The sequence below is a fragment of the Zonotrichia leucophrys genome, chromosome 1A, assembly GCF_028769735.1.
Source record: "Zonotrichia leucophrys gambelii isolate GWCS_2022_RI chromosome 1A, RI_Zleu_2.0, whole genome shotgun sequence".
NCBI lineage: Eukaryota > Metazoa > Chordata > Aves > Passeriformes > Passerellidae > Zonotrichia > Zonotrichia leucophrys.
The window spans coordinates 6,531,565-6,551,352 of record NC_088170.1 but is presented as its reverse complement, the minus strand read 5'-3'; the positions used below and the strand labels follow the sequence as shown (position 1 = coordinate 6,551,352).

At 40.5% G+C, this 19,788-nt stretch overlaps 1 protein-coding gene across 3 annotated transcripts in view; it reads left to right on the top strand.

Moving 5' to 3' along the window:
* The window catches only part of KIAA0930 (KIAA0930 ortholog), a 53,341-nt gene that overhangs the window by 14,824 nt on the left and 18,729 nt on the right, over positions 1-19,788 (top strand). For 2 of the 3 annotated variants that reach the window (XM_064736644.1, XM_064736625.1), the window contains exons 2-4: positions 9,239-9,387; positions 17,196-17,303; positions 18,582-18,659. In XM_064736644.1, coding sequence (XP_064592714.1) covers positions 9,277-9,387; positions 17,196-17,303; positions 18,582-18,659 — 297 coding nt within the window. In that variant the 5' untranslated portion in view covers positions 9,239-9,276. The remainder of the gene's footprint in view (positions 1-9,238; positions 9,388-17,195; positions 17,304-18,581; positions 18,660-19,788) is intronic. The other variant, XM_064736635.1, reaches the window with a different exon arrangement.

The following is a 19,788-nucleotide window of genomic DNA, read 5'->3' as shown; positions in this document are numbered from 1 at the left end:
CTCGTTCCTCTCTTTAAATAGAGTATCTTACATAGCATAGTTTCTGTTTTAACATTATGGTATTACCTTAAACTATATTTAACACACTACTTAAAAAATTAATACAGCATAACTTTCTAACACAACACATATAATATTCATTTTAATATTTGCGAAAAGCCAATCATAAAATACACATTTTTCACGTTGTGCTACAGCTCTGCAATGAGGTATGAAGAGCAGGGAAAAAGAGGAAATAGTTTTGTGGAAAGGCATGTTTGTACCCCAAAACTTGTTGCATAAGAAACTCTGCCCCTGGGTTTAGCTGATTAGCAAACATCATCTTCACAGAGCAAGCTGGTATTACCTATTTCAGCAGCTGTAATTGTTCCTGTGTTCAGTGCAGGCAAAAGTGCAGCAAGATTCTGTGGCATTGGGTCATTTTTAATATTGTAGACTTGAAAGGTTCAGAGAAGGGCAGTAGAGATGCTATGGGGATGACTTTTGAACAGAGGATATTTCACTAGTGGGGTAGGACTTGTCAGCCTGGCAAGGGATGCTCCAGGTCCTGTGTGCCACAAGATATTTGTGAAGATGGTGTGAATACAGTGTGTAGGCAGTAATTGCTCACGATGCCTCTCTGTGAATAAAACCACTGCCTAAAGTTGGAAATTGGTAGGAAAGAAAACCCCTGTTGATAATGAAGACAGGTGGGCAAGACTGATTGGGTGATCAGAATCTGAATTTACTGTGGACTACCAATGCTTATACACTGTTTTAGGAAGGCTGGTAATGTTTGCTGCAATGATTAGATTAAAATCACATACACAAACTTATGCGTATTACAACATCTCTTGCTTGCAGAGTTTAATGAAATTTTACTGTTCTGGTAAACCAGTCTGATTGAATCTTCTTTCAGTCCTCAAAGTTCTGTTTGCTCTTGCCAAGAGAAACCTGTTATCAAACCTCTTAAGCTAACCAGGTCCAAAGTCCATCATCTGTCTTGTGCCCCAATATCTCAACAAACCCCCAAGCCCCTAAAAAACTCCCAAACCAAGCTAAACCAGCTCCTGTATGATAAAAGCTGTGGGTTTCATGGTCACAAACAATTGTAGGCTGTGAAAGTCTAGGTGTGTCCAAGGAGATGATGCCCAGTAGCAGTGTTTCTCTATGAGATGTAATACAGAGGGAATTTGAAATATTTCTTCTTTAATTTCATGCTATGCAGTTTTGGATTATCTGAATTTAGCTACTTTGTGGTATTTGTGTGCTGATCTTTTAGTAACTCTGTGGAGTTAGTGGATATATAACTTTGATCACTAAACTTCATTGTGCTGCAGGATAATACCCCAGTGTTAATCCCAAGAAACTCTTAAGAGACAGGAAAAATAAGCTCTTTGTGTCACTGTTTAATGAACCAAGGCAGATCAAAGTGCTGGCAGGGGGATGGTGTAGCAAGAGGTTAAACTGCAGTTCTGTGGTGTCCTGTCAGGACACTCTAGACACTTGATGACACTTATATTGATAATTGGTGTCTAAATAGCTCCTTGGTATCTTTCCTGTGTTTCCATGGATGCTCTTTGGCTCATCACTGGTTATGCTAGAGTAATCTACATATCAGAGAGCATTTTTGAAAAAGAATGGCTTAAAGCATGTTTCTCATTAAGTACAAGTGAAATATTTGGAAGGTATTTATTTATTTAACTGCTCTGTCTCTGTGGCAGGATGACAATATTGCCTTATCCTGACATGTGGAATAGTCAGGCAGGGCTGCTGAGTGACTTACTCAAACCAAAAAAGTTAAAGAGCTGGTGTTGGGGGCAAACAACCCTCTTCTGGTGGTTTTTTGGCTTGAACTTTGATGACTTCTGTACAATCTGGATCATTTGTGAACATTTCTTTTTAATTCAGTGTCTAAATATGTGAAGGAGTTCCTTCAGAATGGGCAGGTGCTATGGTTAGAGCTGTCTGGCTGCTCTCACTGTTTTATCTCCTGATTAGACTCCTTTCTCTGATGATTTCAGTGTGCAGAATTGTTGTGCCTCACACCCCTTGCACCCCCTCCAACTCCCCTTTGTTGCTGAGGAAGTAATTAAACTTTTGGGCCCTAAAATAAATGTTGAAAAAGACCCTTCAGGTGATGAGTTGTTAAGCCCTGCAATCCCTGCTTTGCGTTCTACTTTGTGTTCTCCAGCTGGGCAGATTTGCAAGGCCAGAACCTCTTCTGGCTGCTTTTTTCTTCCTTAAGCCCTTTCCTAGGTGAGCTAGAGCCATCTCTTACACCTTTTTTTTTATCCCAAAACACTGTATTTTCTTTTGAAAACCAGCTGAGACCTTCCTTTTCCTAAACTTTTCCTGCAAATTGTAGAATTGGTAGTTGTGTTTGAGGATTCTCTTTGCCCTGAGCCCTGCTCCCCCCATTCCAAAGTCTATAAATACCCCTGGGGCCGAGCAAAGTCCTTAAATACATGAGACATGCATTGAGTGTTTGTAACTTTGGCTGGCAGGGCTGTCTGTGCTCTTAGGCACAGCAGGAATGACCAGTTCCTAAAAGGACTTCGTGGTATTATATTCATTAATCTTGCTGTGTTCTGGCTTTAATTCTGGGTAGATTAATGCAGAAGAGGCAGTTTCTGGAGGGGGGGAGGTTAAAACAGTAGGAGCTGCAGGAAAAGGTTGGGAAACAGATTGTAGGTTTCAGAGATTGGTGTAGGATAGCAAGACCAATTTTGTTGAGTTTGGTAAAAGCATTATTGAAATGGAAAAAGCAAAGCAGCTCAAAAGACACCACCAGATGGATGAGATACAGGAAATACTTCTCTAGTGATCAATTTCTAAATAGAATAATTATGGTAACCTCTTTAAAAACATGCTTTAGAAGTCAGGATGGTATGTAGTTACACCTAGTTAGAGTTATGTCTATTTAGATACCTGGAATATATGGTGCATATGGATGTGTGGAATATATGGGTGTGTGCATGCCACACTTGGTGGGGTAGAATAGTTTAATGTAAGAACTCTGTCTAAATAACTATTTAGTGCAATACAGCAGTTTACTTTAGGGTGTTATGGATGAATAATGTGATGGTTGGCTCTCACAATTAAGAGATGAATATTAGGTATATGTTAAGAGAAGTTTTGTAGATATATAGTGATGTTATATGTGAAAAACGCCAATCACTTGTTTCTAAAATTTTAAAAAGTTTAATGAAAATAGAATGGTTGTAAAAATAGCAATATAATTACAGTAATAATAATTGGGACAATGTGAGACAATAGAAACAAAGAGTTATGGATGTCCAGGTACCTCTTTCTGGGCAAAATAAGCCCAGAAAAGGACACGTGTTAACAGAGGATTCACCCTTAAAAGCAATAGCCTGTTGCATATTCATACACCTCATACATGATGCATAAATTCCATTCAAACACAGGATTCTGTCTGGTCAGTGTCAGCTTCTTCCTGTTAATCCTAAAGGTGTCTTCTGGGCTGAGCGAGGTGGGAAGAAGTTTGTTTCTTCTGATAAGAGGGCAATAAATTCTTTTTCTCTGAAAGATTTAGGTGTCCTGTGGCTGCTATCTTGGTATGAGTCCTTTCTTTAGAAAAAAAGTATCCTACATAGCATAGTTTCTATTTTAACATTGTTATAACCTAAAACTATATTTAACACACTACTTAAGAGAATGAATACAGCATAACTTTCTAACATAACACATATAATGTTCATTTTAATATTTGCAAAAAGCCAATCATAAAATACACATTTTTCATATTATTGTAATATATCTTTTCACTGCCTTTGTAATTGCCTTGGTAGTCAGGACATTTGGGGAGGGTCACCTTATTATTAAGAGGTATGGCATAACAACATCTGAACTCCAATTGAGATGTAACAAAGTGATCTCCACTGATGGATGGCGGAGGAGGAGCTGACTGACAAAACTCTGGGAGGGCCTCAGGGAATAAAAGGCAGAGAATCCATTTTGCGGAAGAGCACATGGCTGCTGGTCACGGAGACTCCTGGCACTGTAATTTTTCCTTATTCAGTCCTTTGTTGTATTTTTGTTAAGGTTTAATAAACCTTTGAAATTTTAGAAGTGAGCATCATTTCTCACAAGGCTAAGGAGGAGAGTTGTATCTGTGACATCTGTCTTGACCCTGTTGCTGCTGTTACCCTGATGCCTTCCTTTTTTAGCCAAAGTTCTGCCAGTAAAATGTTTTCCTTCTGTATCACCTGCCTTCCAGCTATTGCTTGCCACTGAACTTTGGAAGTTCACTGAAGTCCTGCTTTTGTAAGGTCAAGCTGAAGGGATTAAGTGGTGTCCCTGTATGTAGTCTTGGGAAGAAGCCTGAACTTCAGATTTCTGATGATCTGGTTAGCTGGCAACTGTCTCTAGAGAGGGAACATCCATTCTTATTTTATAATTGCATAATTGCAACCTTATACCATCAAAGGTAGCTTTAATATATGTGAAGCACTTCTTACATTGTCCTTGCAAAATACTTGGCTAAACTCAGAAAGAAAATTAAGTACAGCGTGAGTTGCTTAGAACTCTCATTTCGTCACCATACTGGGGTTGTAAAGATCTTCATTAGTGTTTAATTAACTCCTAAACATCTAAGGATAGTTATTTTACAGAATGATCACTGTGGCAGTGTTGGATGAAATGAGTTTTATAATGTTTCACAGTGAGGAGAATCTCCTGGCAGACTAAAGGAATAAAAGCATAACAAGAAACCTTGTCTAGCTGAAATTATTGTTCTTCTAAGCTCTGAGTGGTACATGCTGAAAAAAATTACTATCCACTGAATGAAAAGTCTTTTATTCTATTCTTTTGAAGCAAAATAATAACCTGACACTTCCTTTTATCCAATGATTTTTTGGAAGGCATTAAAAAAATAAATTCATTATTTTCTATGTGGATATGAAGTCAATTCCCTGAAATGAATGCTCAGTATAAAAACCTAATAGGTAAGAAGAAAGACATTTATTGCATAGCAGTTGGCATAAATTTTGCTTCTAATGAGGATAAAATACATGTAAATGTATAATTACAGTAATTGTTGTAGTTAGGATTTGTTCATGACAAACGTCTCATAATTATATAACCTACTTTGGGTTTATTAAGATTTATAGTCTGAACTCTTAATTCCATTTTATTCCTTTAGAAGTGGGATTTGCTAGGGGAGGAGCATTTTCAGGAAGCTGACTTCATGCTCTCAACTATAGACGTTTACAATTTTCTTCTTGGCAAAGCTGGAAGGCTTCTAGTGAGAAGCTGTAAACGACCAAAATTACTGTAATGTGGGGATGGAATAGTGAAAGGCATTTCTGAGTGGACATACTGGATCTGACAGTTTCAGGCTTTTAAATTGTAAAAGATTTTCTCCCTCTCAATTTTTAAGTTCTGGTTACAAATAAAAATGTTTTGTCTCCTTTGCAAGGTAATGCAATTTAGTAGTAGCTTTTAAAGGCTATTTCTTCTTGTGTGCTGTTGCACATCCTTGCTGCTTCTACTAGAATTGAAAAAAAAGCTGTTTTGCTGTGGTTTGGCTCTTCTTGGCTTCAAGACGAGTCCTTTAGCCACTGCAGTCACAACAGTCACAGCATCCTTAGGCTGGTTTTAATTACAGCAGAATCTGCAAGCATCTCTGAAGCAAGGAAAGGAGTTTTACATCTCATCAGCTGCAGGTGGGGTTGAAATTGCCAGTGATCCAATGTAGCTCTAAAGGTTTCCAGGGTTTTTCCCCTGCATTGTGCTGCAGTGCTGAAATAGGTTCAGTGCTGCAGCACTTTTCTCCCCAGGTTTTCTGTTTAGACTAAGGTTGAATCTGTGGAATCTCTTTGTTCTGTGTTCCCCAGCAAGGGTAAAAGCACACACAGAGTCCTGGTATTCTACCCAGTTCTGTTCTCCTGCAGGGTATAACCACCCAGAAATGTATATGCTAAATAAATATGCTATAACCACCCCAAATATCTATTTGAGCATAGTAAATTCCTGTGGTTTATAGCCTAAAACACACCTGATGGTGTCAGCAGCTCATGGACAGTTTCTCAGAGTTTTGCACATACTGTAAGAACCTAGAAGTGATCAATAAACCCTTTGTTATAATGCTGGATTTAGATAATTTAATTTTGCATTATAAATCTAGGAGTGCCTTGCCTAGACTTACTTTGTTTATGGAGCAAACCAAAGCAAAGTATTTCTGAACACTAGAGCACTTTCAGAGGTGGTTCTTACAGAATGTACATTCATTTTTTAGCTTTTCCTTTGTCTTTCTTAGAACTTCAGAGGAACTCAGGGCAATCCTCTTTCCTCCTCCTTCCCTATCTAATTGAGGTTGAGAATTCAGGCACTCTAACCCCACGAGATTTTGAGTTTCTTTGAGGCTATTAGTTAGTCACTATAAATGTGTGCCATTTTCTGCTCTTTGCTAAATATAGAGATGGGACTGGGTCATGGTGTCCTCAGCTGTCACAGGTACCACAGGAACTTTCTTAACCAAGCTGAGCTTTGTCTCAGCTGCAGGGATTTTTGCCTTCACTATTCCAGCTGAGGGTGCTGCTCCTCAACTTCGTGGCTTGGATGCTTAGGAATCAGCTTTGGATTTCCAGCCTGCATGTGTGTCAGTGGCTCATTTAGAGACATTTGGCCTTGTGTCAGTGAGGTTTAGCCTTAAACCTGAAGAATTCCTTTCCTCTTCTTGATATTCCTGTGTGAATGTACAGGCCAGTGATAATTCAGAGTGGTTTTGTGAGTCTGAACACACTGGACTCCACTCTTGCATGCTCTTAGGTGTAACTATTTGCTTTACACAGTCCTGTGCCCTAAGGAGGCATTCCTGTGATGAAGATGCCCAGGATCCTGTATTTAATCTCTCCAGCACTTGATTCCATTTGTCCACTGGAAAAAAATGGATAGTCCTTAAGGACTCAAGTATTTAGTGCAGATTTTATTCAGGAGTGCACATTATGTTCCATGCTGCCATAAGTAATTGAAACTACTTCACTGCAGTCATGCAAATAAAGTAATTGCGGTGTGGCCCGGAATTAGCCTGCACTGGGAACTAACTACCTTGGCCTTTTTCTGTTCTCCCTCAGCCTTTCCATTTTTTTTTTAATTAGCTATATGCATATTTTCAAATACTGTCCTGCTTGATGTTGATTAACATATTCTGTAATCCGTCAGTGGATTTTTATTGTGGTTTCAATATTGCTTTTTTATTTAGTTTGGAGACACTTAATCTTTTTCTTTCAGTCATACATCTACCTCCTAAAATTTTGAAAGTCTAATCTCCTGCCCACCCCAGTAATTAAAGATTGGAAGACAGATTTGTCTGGCAAATACTGCACATGGGGTGAAGCAGGAAAATGTGCTGAGGATGTCCTGTGAAGGGTAGATGTTCTGGAGGAGGGGTTGTACATACACCTCCACCTGTCTTGCTATCTTGTACATAACAACCATACATTATCCCCACTATCTAGTTCAGGTTTTTGTTGTTTGCCAGCAATATAATTTGTATTTCTTTTAGAGTTTCTCTCCTCACATGTTTAAAACAGCTTGGTTATAACAGCCTTGGGGCTTTGGGGAGGGGATGCAGTCACTCCATAGAGTGGTAATCAGCTCCCCTATCACCAGGCACAGGACTGCATTCTCTTCTTATCTTTAACAATACAAGAGGTGCAGCTCCCTTGACTGTTTTATTACAGCTAAGAGCTTTGAAGAGTTTCACAAAATGAGATGTCACCTCTGCTGTGCCTCCTTTTCTTGGGGAGAGGCCAACTGCAGTGCTATTGCTGATGCTGATGTCATTCATCTCCTTGTGTGAGACTTCGTGGCATCTTCCTCTTCCCATTTTTGTCCTTCTCCTGCCACTTTTTTTTGTGTAATTGGGATTCAAGACTTGTGAGCTCATCATTTCCTTGAGTTGGATTTTGTTCCTTTGTCAGAGAGAGGGTGAATTACAGTCCCAGGTACATTCTTGTTTCTGTGTATTGGTTAAGGAAGGCATCAGTAGTTCCTGAAGGACTGGCTGTAATCCCCACGATCCCATAAGAACTGTAGGCACCTTGTGGCTTCAGGTCATAACCTGGAGCATGTACTGTCACCACATGTCTTTGAAAGTGCTTGAGTGTGGCTTTGATGTGTTCTCCCTCAGGGCATTGGCCCTGCACTTCTTCACAGCACAGGCAGAGCCAGGTATTGTATTTGTGGGGGGCTCGATGAAGGAAGGAATGGTGAATCTGACTCCATGTTCTCAGAAGGCTAATTTATTATTTTATGATACTATAATATATTAAAGAATACTATACTATATTATACTAAAGAATATAGAAAGGATACTTACTGAATGCTAAAAAGCTGATAATGAAAACTCATGACTCTCTCCAGAGTCTTGACACAGACTGGCACCGATTGGCCAAAGAGTGAAAACAACTCACACCAGAATCCAATGCAAGTCTTCAAACACATTCCAAAGGAGCAAAACAGAGGAGAAGCAAATGAGATAAAAGTTGTTTTCCTTTTTCTCTGAGGCATCTCAGCTTGCCAGGAGAAAAGCCCTGGGTGAAGGGATTTTTCAGAGAATGTGAATGCCACACGCCAGGGGCTGCTCCTGGGCCCTGACCTTGTGTCCTGCCTGTGGGGCAGAGGGGCAGATTGGTTGCTGGAATGGGCTTGACAATGTCCTAGGGTAGCCTGTGGGCTCAGGCCAAGTGGCAGCACTGGGTCTGTGTGTTAGCATTCAGGAACACAATCATGGAATGGTTATATGCAGGGGCTTTCATTGAGAGCTCTGGGTGTCAGGGGACACAAACCCAAATCTGACTCCAACATGCTTTCAGACCAAACATGTTTTATATTCTGTCCTTACATATTAATTATTAAACTTACATTATTCTGTTGTATACACTGATTTCATCCAAGCATGAATTTCTCGTGATCCCCTCAAACCTCTAACACAGTTTCCCATGATTCTTTAAACAATAATTATCTCTAACCGCATCTAACAATTATATCATTTATCGTATACTGAGTACACAGGTGCAGTTTCACATGATCTAGCAAATACAAGGCCGAACATTTCCCAGGGCCTACTAAGCCTAACTTTCTTTCTACCTCCCTGAATTTTGTAATTTTAAAATCTTTCTCTATCATGTGCACCACAGAAGAACTTATAACTATAGTTCTGGTGTGTTAAGTACAACAAAAGTGAGACCCTCATTCACAACTCTCATATCCCCTTTTCTGTGCCTCCTAGGGTGTTTCAAAGATGACCGTATTGTGTTCTGGACTTGGATGTTCTCAACCTATTTCATGGAGAAGTGGGCCCCCCGGCAGGATGACATGCTCTTCTACGTGCGTCGGAAACTGTCCTACGTCACTGGGGAGAGCACTGAGGGCAAAAAGGTGAGTAACAATGTGTTTTAACTTGGGAAGCCTAAGGCAGTACCTTAGGGGTTTGGTGGTGTTGTGGGGTACCTGACATATCTGAAGAATTGCAAAGCAAGGATGAGGAATTTGCAGCTCTGCTCACCACAAGATGTGATACAAAATTGATCCATGAGGAAATACCATGGTTAAGATTGTGAATGCCAAGTGACCCTAACTTGGCAGGGGATTGGACTGGGTCATCTCCAGAGGTCTCTTCCAACCCTAATGATTCTGTGATTCTGTAACATCAGCAGCAGTGTAAACGAGGTGCATTGTTAGAGACTTGAGAAAGTCAGAAATCTTGCCTGCCTTTTTGGAAAGCTGACTTTTGTTTTGCTTCTCAGTGATGATACTTTATAAACTCAAAGCACAAGTCTGTAGGAAGAGAGTAAAAAAGGAGAAGATAGTGACACTGGTATGTCTAGAAGAAAACTGGCTGAGATTACCAGAGTATCAGCAATGAACATCTGTTGGGTGCACTCAGTAGCAGAACACTTCAGCCTCCTGGAGCTGGGACACAGCAGTGACAAACAGCAGAGAAACTCCTGTACTTTCAGAGTCCACATTTAAGACAATGTGCCCCTCATAAAAAGAATTATTATTCCTTCCAAGCACAGTCAGGTATCCTAGTGCTGCTGCACAGATATTTTCCCAGGAGAGATCTGAGAAACATCTTAGATTCCATGGCAGTTTTCATCTTAGGTGGGGGAAACAGAAGCAAGAGGTAGGATGGTGTTACTGGGAATTAAGGTTGGTGGCTGTAGGAAGGTAAACGGAGAAGGAAAAGACTGGGATTGATTTCCTGGCACATGTAAATAATTGACAATGCTGTTGAATCACAGGTGTTTGTGCAAGGTGTCTGTGAAAGTGTTTGTGACCAGCTGCACAAGAGTTCTCTGGGTTCACATGTGCTGGTGTAAAGAGCCACAGTTGTCAGCCCCCTTGAGAAAAAGATTCCAGAAGGTTTTCCCACACTTTTGATGAAGGTACAGAAAATGGACAGACTTATCTTCTCTCTTCTCCCTGGCCCTCCAATTTCCACCATAACAACCACTAAGGAGAAGATGGAAAAATATGGTTCTTTCTCTATCAGATGAGTGGTTTAGTCTTCAGCTTGTGTATTTGGAGTTTACTACTTATGGGGGAAACTTCCATCCTGATGGTTGTTTCAGTGACTATAAAAGGATCTCTGTTTCACATCAAATGATATTATGGCTTTATGCAGCCTGATAAAAGCATGGGCTGTTTAACCTCTTGTCCTTCTCAACAAGGAAAGTGAATCTCAGAAACAGCCTAGTTGCTTAAATCCATTCACAGACCACTGATCAATCTAACTGATTCATTAGCTTAAAGTGTCTGAAGCTCTTGTGGATAGATGGCAGTGACATAAACTCTTGTATTTGCTCTCTCAGAGCATTATTTAAGCTCTTTTAAAAGCACCATAAATAATTTTTATTTGTGAGGAAGCTGCATAAGTGGTGGTTACCACGAAATCAGCGTTAGTGAATCGTGTGGGGTAGGAGCTGGGATGGGGAGTGGGCCTTTATAGCACACACAGCATTTTGTAACTCTCCTGTGGCTGGCTTTATTTTGCATGGCTTCTGAGAATTGAGCCTTTCCTGTGACTTTGAAGTACTTCAATTGCTTTGTGAAACTTCATAGTTGGTGATTCATTGGTACTTGTTCAGCTGCCCTCCTGTCAGATTTCACTTGACTGCTTTGTAGTTCCAACTCCTCTTTTATCTGATTTTTGAGCCTGCCCAGTGCAGTGAGACACCAAACAACTACTCCTACACATCAAATTATGACTACATGGGTTTTTAATTTCCTTTGTAGTTTTGGACATTCTTCCTTGAAAAATGATGCCAAAGTGATACTGTTAAAGGGGAGGGAGAGGGAGACTGGTGTCTGTAGGAGCTGGATAGAAGTGTAAACCTCCCTGCCGCCCACCAAGCTGTGCTCTCATTTAGCTTTCCAGGGACAGACTGAAAAGGCAAATGAAGGGGAGAGTTCAGAGTTGTTTGGGGACATTTAGGACCACAACTGGAGCTGAGCTGTTGGCTCCTGCTTTATGCCAGGCTGAGTCAAATGGTCTGGTGATGATTCCTTCATGGACCACATTGAAGATGACTCTGTAGTCTGGGTGTTCAGTGAAGCAAGGTCATTGTAGTTCTTCCACAAACACTACTACCTGTGTGCTCTGTGCTTAGCTGGCTGCTGCAGGTGTTGGCTGCAGAATGCTGGCAGAGGTGACTAAATGTCATGTCAGCTCAAAACATTAGTTTATGTTCATGAAAATAAAATTTGTGCAGCTTTGAGGATAGCAATCATCATGCTGATGACAATGACAAAAGGGGCTGAGTGGGGACATGCTGTTTGTCTGAATGCTGACAATGGTGGTGTTTGTTTGTGTCATTTCCATGCCCTGCTGTGATGGTGTGTGTCAGTGGGAAAAAAGTGTCAATGAATCCAGTGGTTCCCAGGCTTTGGTGCCTGAACTGTCTGATTAAACATAGCTCCTGCTTGTGGGTTTGGATTTTTCTGTGCTTACTGGAGCTGGAAGAGTGTTGGCAATAACATTTGGTTTTCAATTGAAGTGTAACAAAGAAAACGCATAGAAAAATCTGATAGAATTGAGATTAGATGTTCTGCTCAGTTTTAAAACTGAATGAGAAGGGCTTTGGATGAGTCACAACAGCTTGAAGTAATAAATTTTACCATTTGGTATATCCAGTAGGTGCTGGTGGTAAACTTCTCCACCATCATTTATTTTATTTTAAAAGGCCTTTTAAATTATCTGCTTTGCACTCTGCCTGGCCTAAGTGACTTTCCATTTGCTTCTCTTTTCCTTCCCACCAATTTCTAAACTGAGCGTAGATGGGTGAAACAGCAATTAAGCTCCTAATATGTGAATGCCAGGGCAGAACTTCCATATTGAATTCTGGGCTATATCCACTACACAGACTCCTATGTACATTTAATTCTGTCTTTCCTTGGCATGTCACAGTAACACTCTTGCAGTTTTTCTTGCCAAGTTTTGAAGATGCATCTCCTCTTGGTGTCTTGTGTCAGGTTCTTTGCAGACCAAGGCACTGTGTAGTGTAGCTTTTCACAAGGTTAAGGAATTTAGCAGAATTTTGTAAAGTGGAATCCCTTTGACTTGTCACTTTATATTAAGTCAAGACTCAAAAACAGTTTTGCTGCTGCCTCTCATGCCAGCTGGTGTGACCTATTGGAAAATGTAAGCCCTGATCCTCACTTCCACAGGGTCTTGGACACTGCAGGCTTGAAAGGTTAACGTGGTTGGACTTAGGATTATGATTTTAAAATGCTGTTAGGTCAAGATTGAGTATCTCTGATCTTTCTGTAGAGAGCAGCTTTACTTTCTCCTGGGAATCCAAAAGATGCAAGTATACAGTGTTACACAGCAAAGAAAGATAAAACTTCAGAGAAAGACCAGCAAGTTGTATTCTGCTTTTCATTGTGCCTTGTCACCTGAAAAGGTGCCACATCTATAGGGCAAAACAATAAAAAAGATAAATGTAAGATACCCTGGGCATATGTTCTGAGCTTGCCTGGATATTGGAGTAGTTCCTATTTTCTTCAGCATCTTATGAGTGTGGAGGAGTAGAGTTGCTGGCAATTTCACAAGATAGTCATTAGGCCTGTTAAGTCTGCAAAAAGCTCAAGCTATTGATGTTGAAACTGCAGCTTCAGAGACAGAACTGAACAGAGTTGTGTGCATCTGGACCTGTGACTCAACAAATAGTGCTTGTGGTGTGACCAGGCAGTTTCCAAACCTAAATTACTTCAGGCACATGACTGGCACAGAAAATCACAGGATTTTCCTAACTGAATCTGTAAATCACTGCCTGCCTGCCTGGAAGATTCAACAGCCTGAACTCAGCATCTAATAAAAATACAAGTTTTAAGAATCTTTCATTGCTGGCTCTTTTCCAGTGCTAAGGTTTTTTCCAGCACTGCAAGCAAAGAGGATGTCTCCAGAAGAGCTCTGTGCTGTGCTTCATGGCAGTCCCCTGTACCACCCAAATGCTGAAGAGAAAAACAAATAGCCAAAAATTGAATCTTTTTTCTTGGAAAGGTTTTCTCCTTGTTCATGGGTAGTATGAGGGAACAATTATTCCCACACTTCCAAGTTGATACAGAATCAGCTGTTGTGCCTGAGCTCTTCCATTGTGCTGAACTTGCAGAGGTGTTTCTCTGGCTCCTGCAGAGTTCAACATCCACACAATGCTTTCATTTTGAAACATGAAAAAGAAACCCTGGCATTATCAGATTGATACTCTGATTTTTTATTTGTAAGGAGCTCAACTGCAGTGTAAAGACCTTTCTTTTGCAGTTCCCCTTGCCAGAAGTCCCTGTGCTTTCTGGTGCTACTTTGATTGTCTAAATGTGTGAGCAAGTACAGCTGAAATACTTTCACAGTATCACAGTCACAAAATTCCAGACTTAGGAAGGAGTGTGGGCTGCAAGGGCATTTTTAATGAATTGCTTTCTATTGCTTCCAGTCTCTGAAGAACTCTTCTTAAGCAGTCAAATAGGGTGACAAGAAAGCCAGAATCAGATGTGATTTTAATATGAATGGCACTGAAATGTGGCAGCCAAGAAGATGCTCTGTTCTCTGCTACAGAGAGCAACTTCACTGGGAAGGGAAGAAGCCCAGACCCAGTTTTCCTATCTGATGAAATGTGCTGAATAATTCAGTATCAGAAATGCATCATATCTGTCTGAGTCACTGGGGATTTGAGGGACAGAAGGGCACTGCTAGGCTGGGCTTGCATCCTGGAAAAGCTAAAAGTGTCTGCTTGGAGCTCCCCAAAAGCCTCATGAAGCCACTGGTTTATCAGAACGCTTAGTGGATTTGATCTGTGGGTTACAGGCTGGTCAACTTGCCTATTTAGCGGTATGTGAAGGTCTGGATTCAGTGTTGAAATTAATATGCAATTGAATTGGAGCTGTTTTCCCATCCCATATTGGCACTCTGTTTGTCAATAGCCAGTTGTTTTTTTTCCCTTTCATCCACTAGTGTTCATCTCTCACTGGGAGAAAGGGATTGTTGGAACCATTTTTTGTTAGTGGAAACACTCGTTCCAGAGTGTTCTTCTCCTAAACTTTTCTCTAAACCAAGACACTAGCACAAGGAAAAGTTCCCAAAGTTTGTGATCATTTGGCTGTACAGAGGGGTTGTGGGCACAGAAATCAAGCAATTGATACAGAAGTAAATTTTTCAAAATGGGTGGTTTTTCTGCAGCTGGACTTTGCTTCTTGCACAGTTTGCAGTTGCTTTATTGCAGTGGGCTTTGTTTCAGCTTTATAGCTATGGTGGGTGTCGAGTTGCCATAGCTACTGGGCATTATCCTGCTTTTATGTGGGCTCCAGAGTGTGTTCCAGGAGGATCAGGTGCAACTTCTGAATAATTGATAGTATCCAGAAAAAGGGAACAGGAATTTTGTCTTGGAGGCCATTCTTTACACTGTGCTCTGCTGTTACCACCAGTGAAAATGTCAGTAGCCATAATCCTAAGAAAGCTTCTCCATATAACATCTGAAAGAATTATTCTTTTTCATTTTAGGACATTGTTGCATTGTTGAATACAGTTGTGCCCTTTGAAATAGTGTCTTGGATATAAATATTCCAGTGGAGGCTTGTAACATCAGCTTCCCTGTGTGACAGGACTGGGAGTGCACCCTTCCCACAGGGCTTCTCTGCAGGCTCCAGAAAATAGCAGGCTTCTTTGATTTCCTTCCCATTTAGCATTTAGGGATGTCACTGGAGAACAGATGCCATGAGCAGATGGGTTTTGATGGCCAACTGGCCAGCCCAGCCTGTGTCCTGTTGAGTATCTGCTCTGCAGCCCTGCTGGGTACCAAATGGGGTTCTGCACGTCTGGGGCTTCCCAGCTTGTTAAAACACAGGAATCACAAGTCCTGGGATATCAGACATGCTGTTTGTTGGGGTTTCTCAGTGTGAGAAGATGCTTTTGTCCTGTGCCAGAGGGTCCAGGCAGCTCCTGAGATAGCCTTTTTTCCTAATTGCATCATGCTGTTGACATGTAAAGAGGAGTGACCAGTGTCTCCATGTCTGGAGGTGAGGGGAAAAGGAGCACAAATTCTGAGGTGATGCCTAATGAGAGGCTCAGAGGTGTCCTAAAAGTATTTTGTCTGCTTTATTTAAAAGATTAGCAAAGATTAACACATGATAGAAAAACCCCAAAAGCCCAAGCATGAAACCAAAAAACCCAAAACTGAATATTCAAGATCTTCATATATATATATATATATAAAAATACATAAATTGGTATGACAAGATCCAGAGGCTGGCAAAAAGAAAGCAGCTGAACTAAATGAAGTTGCACACTTGGAGCCAAGAGGATGATTAATCACTGGAATGAGTTCTCAAAGCAAGGTATTTTCCCAGGTACTGTCCAGCCAAAGGTTTAACTGGGTTTGTTGAGGAAGTAACTTGGTAAAATATCCATGGCATGTGGGAGGTCAGCCTAGCTGAGGTCTCTCTCCTTTACAGCTGTAGCTCAGGAACCCTGTGAAAACTTGATACAAAGGTGGCATCATGGATTTCAGCTCCAGAAGGGTCACTGATTTAAATGAGCAAGGATTTTGGATTTCACTGGGAATAAATAGTTAGTGTTTACATAGTTATTTCTATTTTCATGCTTGCAGGAGTGCATGTCTGATGCAGAGCCAGGTAAACACAAAGATAAGCACAAAGCACAGAGATAAGGCATGGCCAGGTGAGTCAGCAGCAGACCTGGAAAAGGCCCAGTGTCTCCTGGATGCCTGGCTGGGGCAGTTTTGTCTTCTTTTGTTCTTTTCAAACTCAGCTGTTTGAAATCCAGCATGTTCTCCAGTCCATGGAGAGCTGTGATTCATGGAGATCCACTCTGCCCTGACCCACAGGTTGTACACCAAGGAATCCTACCCTGAATTAGTGCACAGGGTAAAAATGGTTAAAAAAAGCCTTTTTCCTGTTAGTATCTGTGATAGACTAGCAAGGCATTTCATGAAAGAGTTGTTGAGCACTGGCATTGTAATTGCTGGGGAGAAGTTGTTCATGTGTGAGTGAATTTCACCAGCAGAAAGAATTAGTGGGTGACTTCTGCAGAGGGAGGTTTGAACTTCTGTGTTATGAGGTGATTAACTGCTTCTTGGCTTAAAATAAAGGCTCCATGGATACAGAGGCAGGAGAGACTGAAAAGGTGTCTGCTGTGCACTTGGTTTTGCTTTCCCTGGTGTTACTTAGAGCTGGGGTTTTACCCTGGCATTGCTCAGTCCTGCCTTCACCCTGTTTTCTCACCATTTCTTTCCTTCAGAGACAGGATGGCTGTTGTTTCACAGGGTATTTCTGGAATTTTGTTCTTGTCATGTTTCTGTGCTTTTAGGCACAGAACTGCAAATATTACCCCTTTGTTTGGAGATGAATCTAAATAAGATTGTTTCCTTCATCTGCTCACATCTTTAGTTTTTTGCAGAAACTGTCATTAGTTCGTGTAATTCTATTGCCAATAAAAAATCATGGATGGGAACCTTGGAAGAAATAAAAACAAACCAAAAGAAGAACTATGTCTACAAACCTTTTAAAAAATATTTTCCCCAGTACATTTCCACACAAAGACTTGCATCATCAGCAAAATCTGATCCTGACAGAAAACTAGGAAGCTACATGATGTACAGCTTCTGATTCCAGTTTGATGTTTGAAATAGGTACCTCTGAGTAATAGTTTTCAAAGAGATGTGGTATTTTCTTAGCAGGTTGAAGTTGAAGTTTATAGGAGAGATTCTAAGAAGCTTCCTGGCCTGGGAGACCCTGACATTGACTGGGAAGAGAGTGTCTACTTGAACCTCATCCTGCAGAAGGTAACAGGGATGCTTATCTAATTTCACTACTTATGCAGTTTGGCCTTTCAGAATCTAAATGAGCCTAAACTGAGATGTTCATTATTTTTCAAGAGTCCTAATAGCTTTCTAACTGTATGCAGTGAAGCTAGGCTGAGTTTTATGCTCTGTAACAATGTTTTGCAAAAGGAAGGCTTCATCCAGTTTAATGTTTTTTGAGAATGAATGAGACTTAGATAAGCAGCATTTCTATTAGAGTTCACTGGTGCAGCTAAGAGAGAAGAGTGTAAAAGCAGTGTCATAAATTATACTGCTCTTCACAACAGAACTTTGATAAAACTTTTGGGAGTAGGAACATGAAGCTAGAACTAATTATTTCTTTAATTGACTTATAGGTTGTTTGGTTATTGTGTGTGTTACATTATGGCTTAGGAAAGCTGAATATTACTGTAATCATTTGAGATCCCTTAAAGGTTTTGCTCATTATGATCTCAGAATGGGAAACTGTGGGCTCAGGCACACATCCTTGAAAATAAATTATTTTCATTCTCTCTCCTTCCTCCCAGAAGTCTCTGCAGAACTCTGCAGAGAGCAGATTTTGTCTTTATTTGTTGTTCAATAAACCCAGGATACATTTGCCACAGTCAGAATTCAGAGATGTTACAACAGCTGGGTACTGCTGTCCAGAGCTATTGCAATTGCTCTTTATAAGTTTTTTCAGGTTGTTTGGAAGGCTGTGCTGGTGTTTTCTGACCTCTCTAACATGTCACTGCTGTTCATTGGTGTCTTTTTTCCTGTTCAAAGGGAGGAAATCTTTTCCATTTCTATCCTAAAGTGTGCTTAGGGGTTTGTGGGGGTGAGTGTGTGTGTGCTGCTTATTCCCCCAGCTGAAATTAAGCTCATGATAAACAATATTGGCAGGACTTTTCCTTACCTATCAGTTGAGCATTTCAACAAGCAGCTGAACAAGAGATTTTGGTGTCACTGAGTTAATGAACAAACACAGGTTCCAAACAATTGGTTCTAAACCCCTTGGTTCCAATCAATTCCTTTCCCCAAATAAGCAATTAAATACTAATAGGTTTAAGGGGAAAAAATAACATTTTATTATGAAAATAATAAAAAATTGTAGGTGATTCAGTATAGTAAAGAGAGTAAATAAAATGGCAGCACCAAAATATCTTACTTTTTAGACAGACAGCTAAAAAAATGAATCAGAATGTGTTCTGCTTCATGCACATGAAGGTTTTGGTTTCCCAACTCTAAATGTTAATTTCTCTGCCTGGTGCCCTGTTCCAGCTGGATTATGTGGTGACCTGTGCTGTGTGCACACGCTCCGATGGAGGAGATATTCATATTCACAAAAAGAAATCTCAGGTGAGCTTCCCTTTTTCTTGCTTTGGATCAGAGGTGGGTATCCAGTATTACCGAATCCTAAAAACTGCTCCAAAACTGGGGCAGTGGTTCTCTGGCTGTGGTCTGATAGATTCATCCTCCTGAAGCAGCTCAAGTCTTTGTATCGTGATATTTCTTGCCAGTTATCTAGATTTGAGATCTAAATGTCCTTTATAGCTCTCAAAGAATTGTGAAGACCCCTGCATGCTTCAGGGTGTGTATCTTTGCCTGCTGGATTTAGGGGAGAGAGGGAAGGTGGCAGAGGGAGGAAGGAATATGATGCCCAACTGTTCCCCAGTCTGAGGCTAAATCTGAAATTGTATGAGACCTGGAAATTAGGAGCCTTTAGGGTAAGTTTCTAATGTAGAGCTGCTAAATGGCAGGCAATTTACTGATTACCAGTTTGGTTTTTTTATTATTTTACAAGATTTTAAGTCTCTTAAACTGCTCATTCCTTCCACAGGCTTTTATCTTTTGTGTGCAGTTAATCCATAGTGGAAGAGACTGAATAACAAGGATAAAGGGGATAAGAACAAAAAACCTGAGGCTTCCCCACTCAGTTTCAATTTGCAATGTAGACCTTGCAACAACTTCTGCTAGCTAGCAGAAATTCTTCTTTTAAAAGGCTCCTGTTGCATTTAAATGGCTGTTTCTCCCAGGCTTTCCATTCCCTTAGTTCATGCAGCTGCTTGTGTGGCTTTACTTAAACAATCCAATGCTCTTTGGCTTTTAATTATGTTTAACCACTTTAAAAGAACTTTTGCTTTGCCTACAAACAGAACTAGCAATGCTGATTTTGTCTTTGTGATTTACATTGATTACACATAATCTTTTTCTTTAGAGCCTCTTGAGATGCCACTTTGCACTGCTGATTTAAGCCTGTTACTTCTCATTGCTTTTTTCTCTGTTGGCTAGTCCAAATTTCACCACAAGTGAACTTCTGCAAATGTTTTTGAGAAAAATCTGTAAATATTATTTGCAGATTTGAAAACTAGAAAGGAGAAGATGAGGGATATGCCCTTATTGCATGTAAGCATTATTTAGAATGAAGAGGAAGTTTTTTGTTCCTCCTTTCTGGACTCTCCTATTGTGGGACTGCTTAGGAATTGTT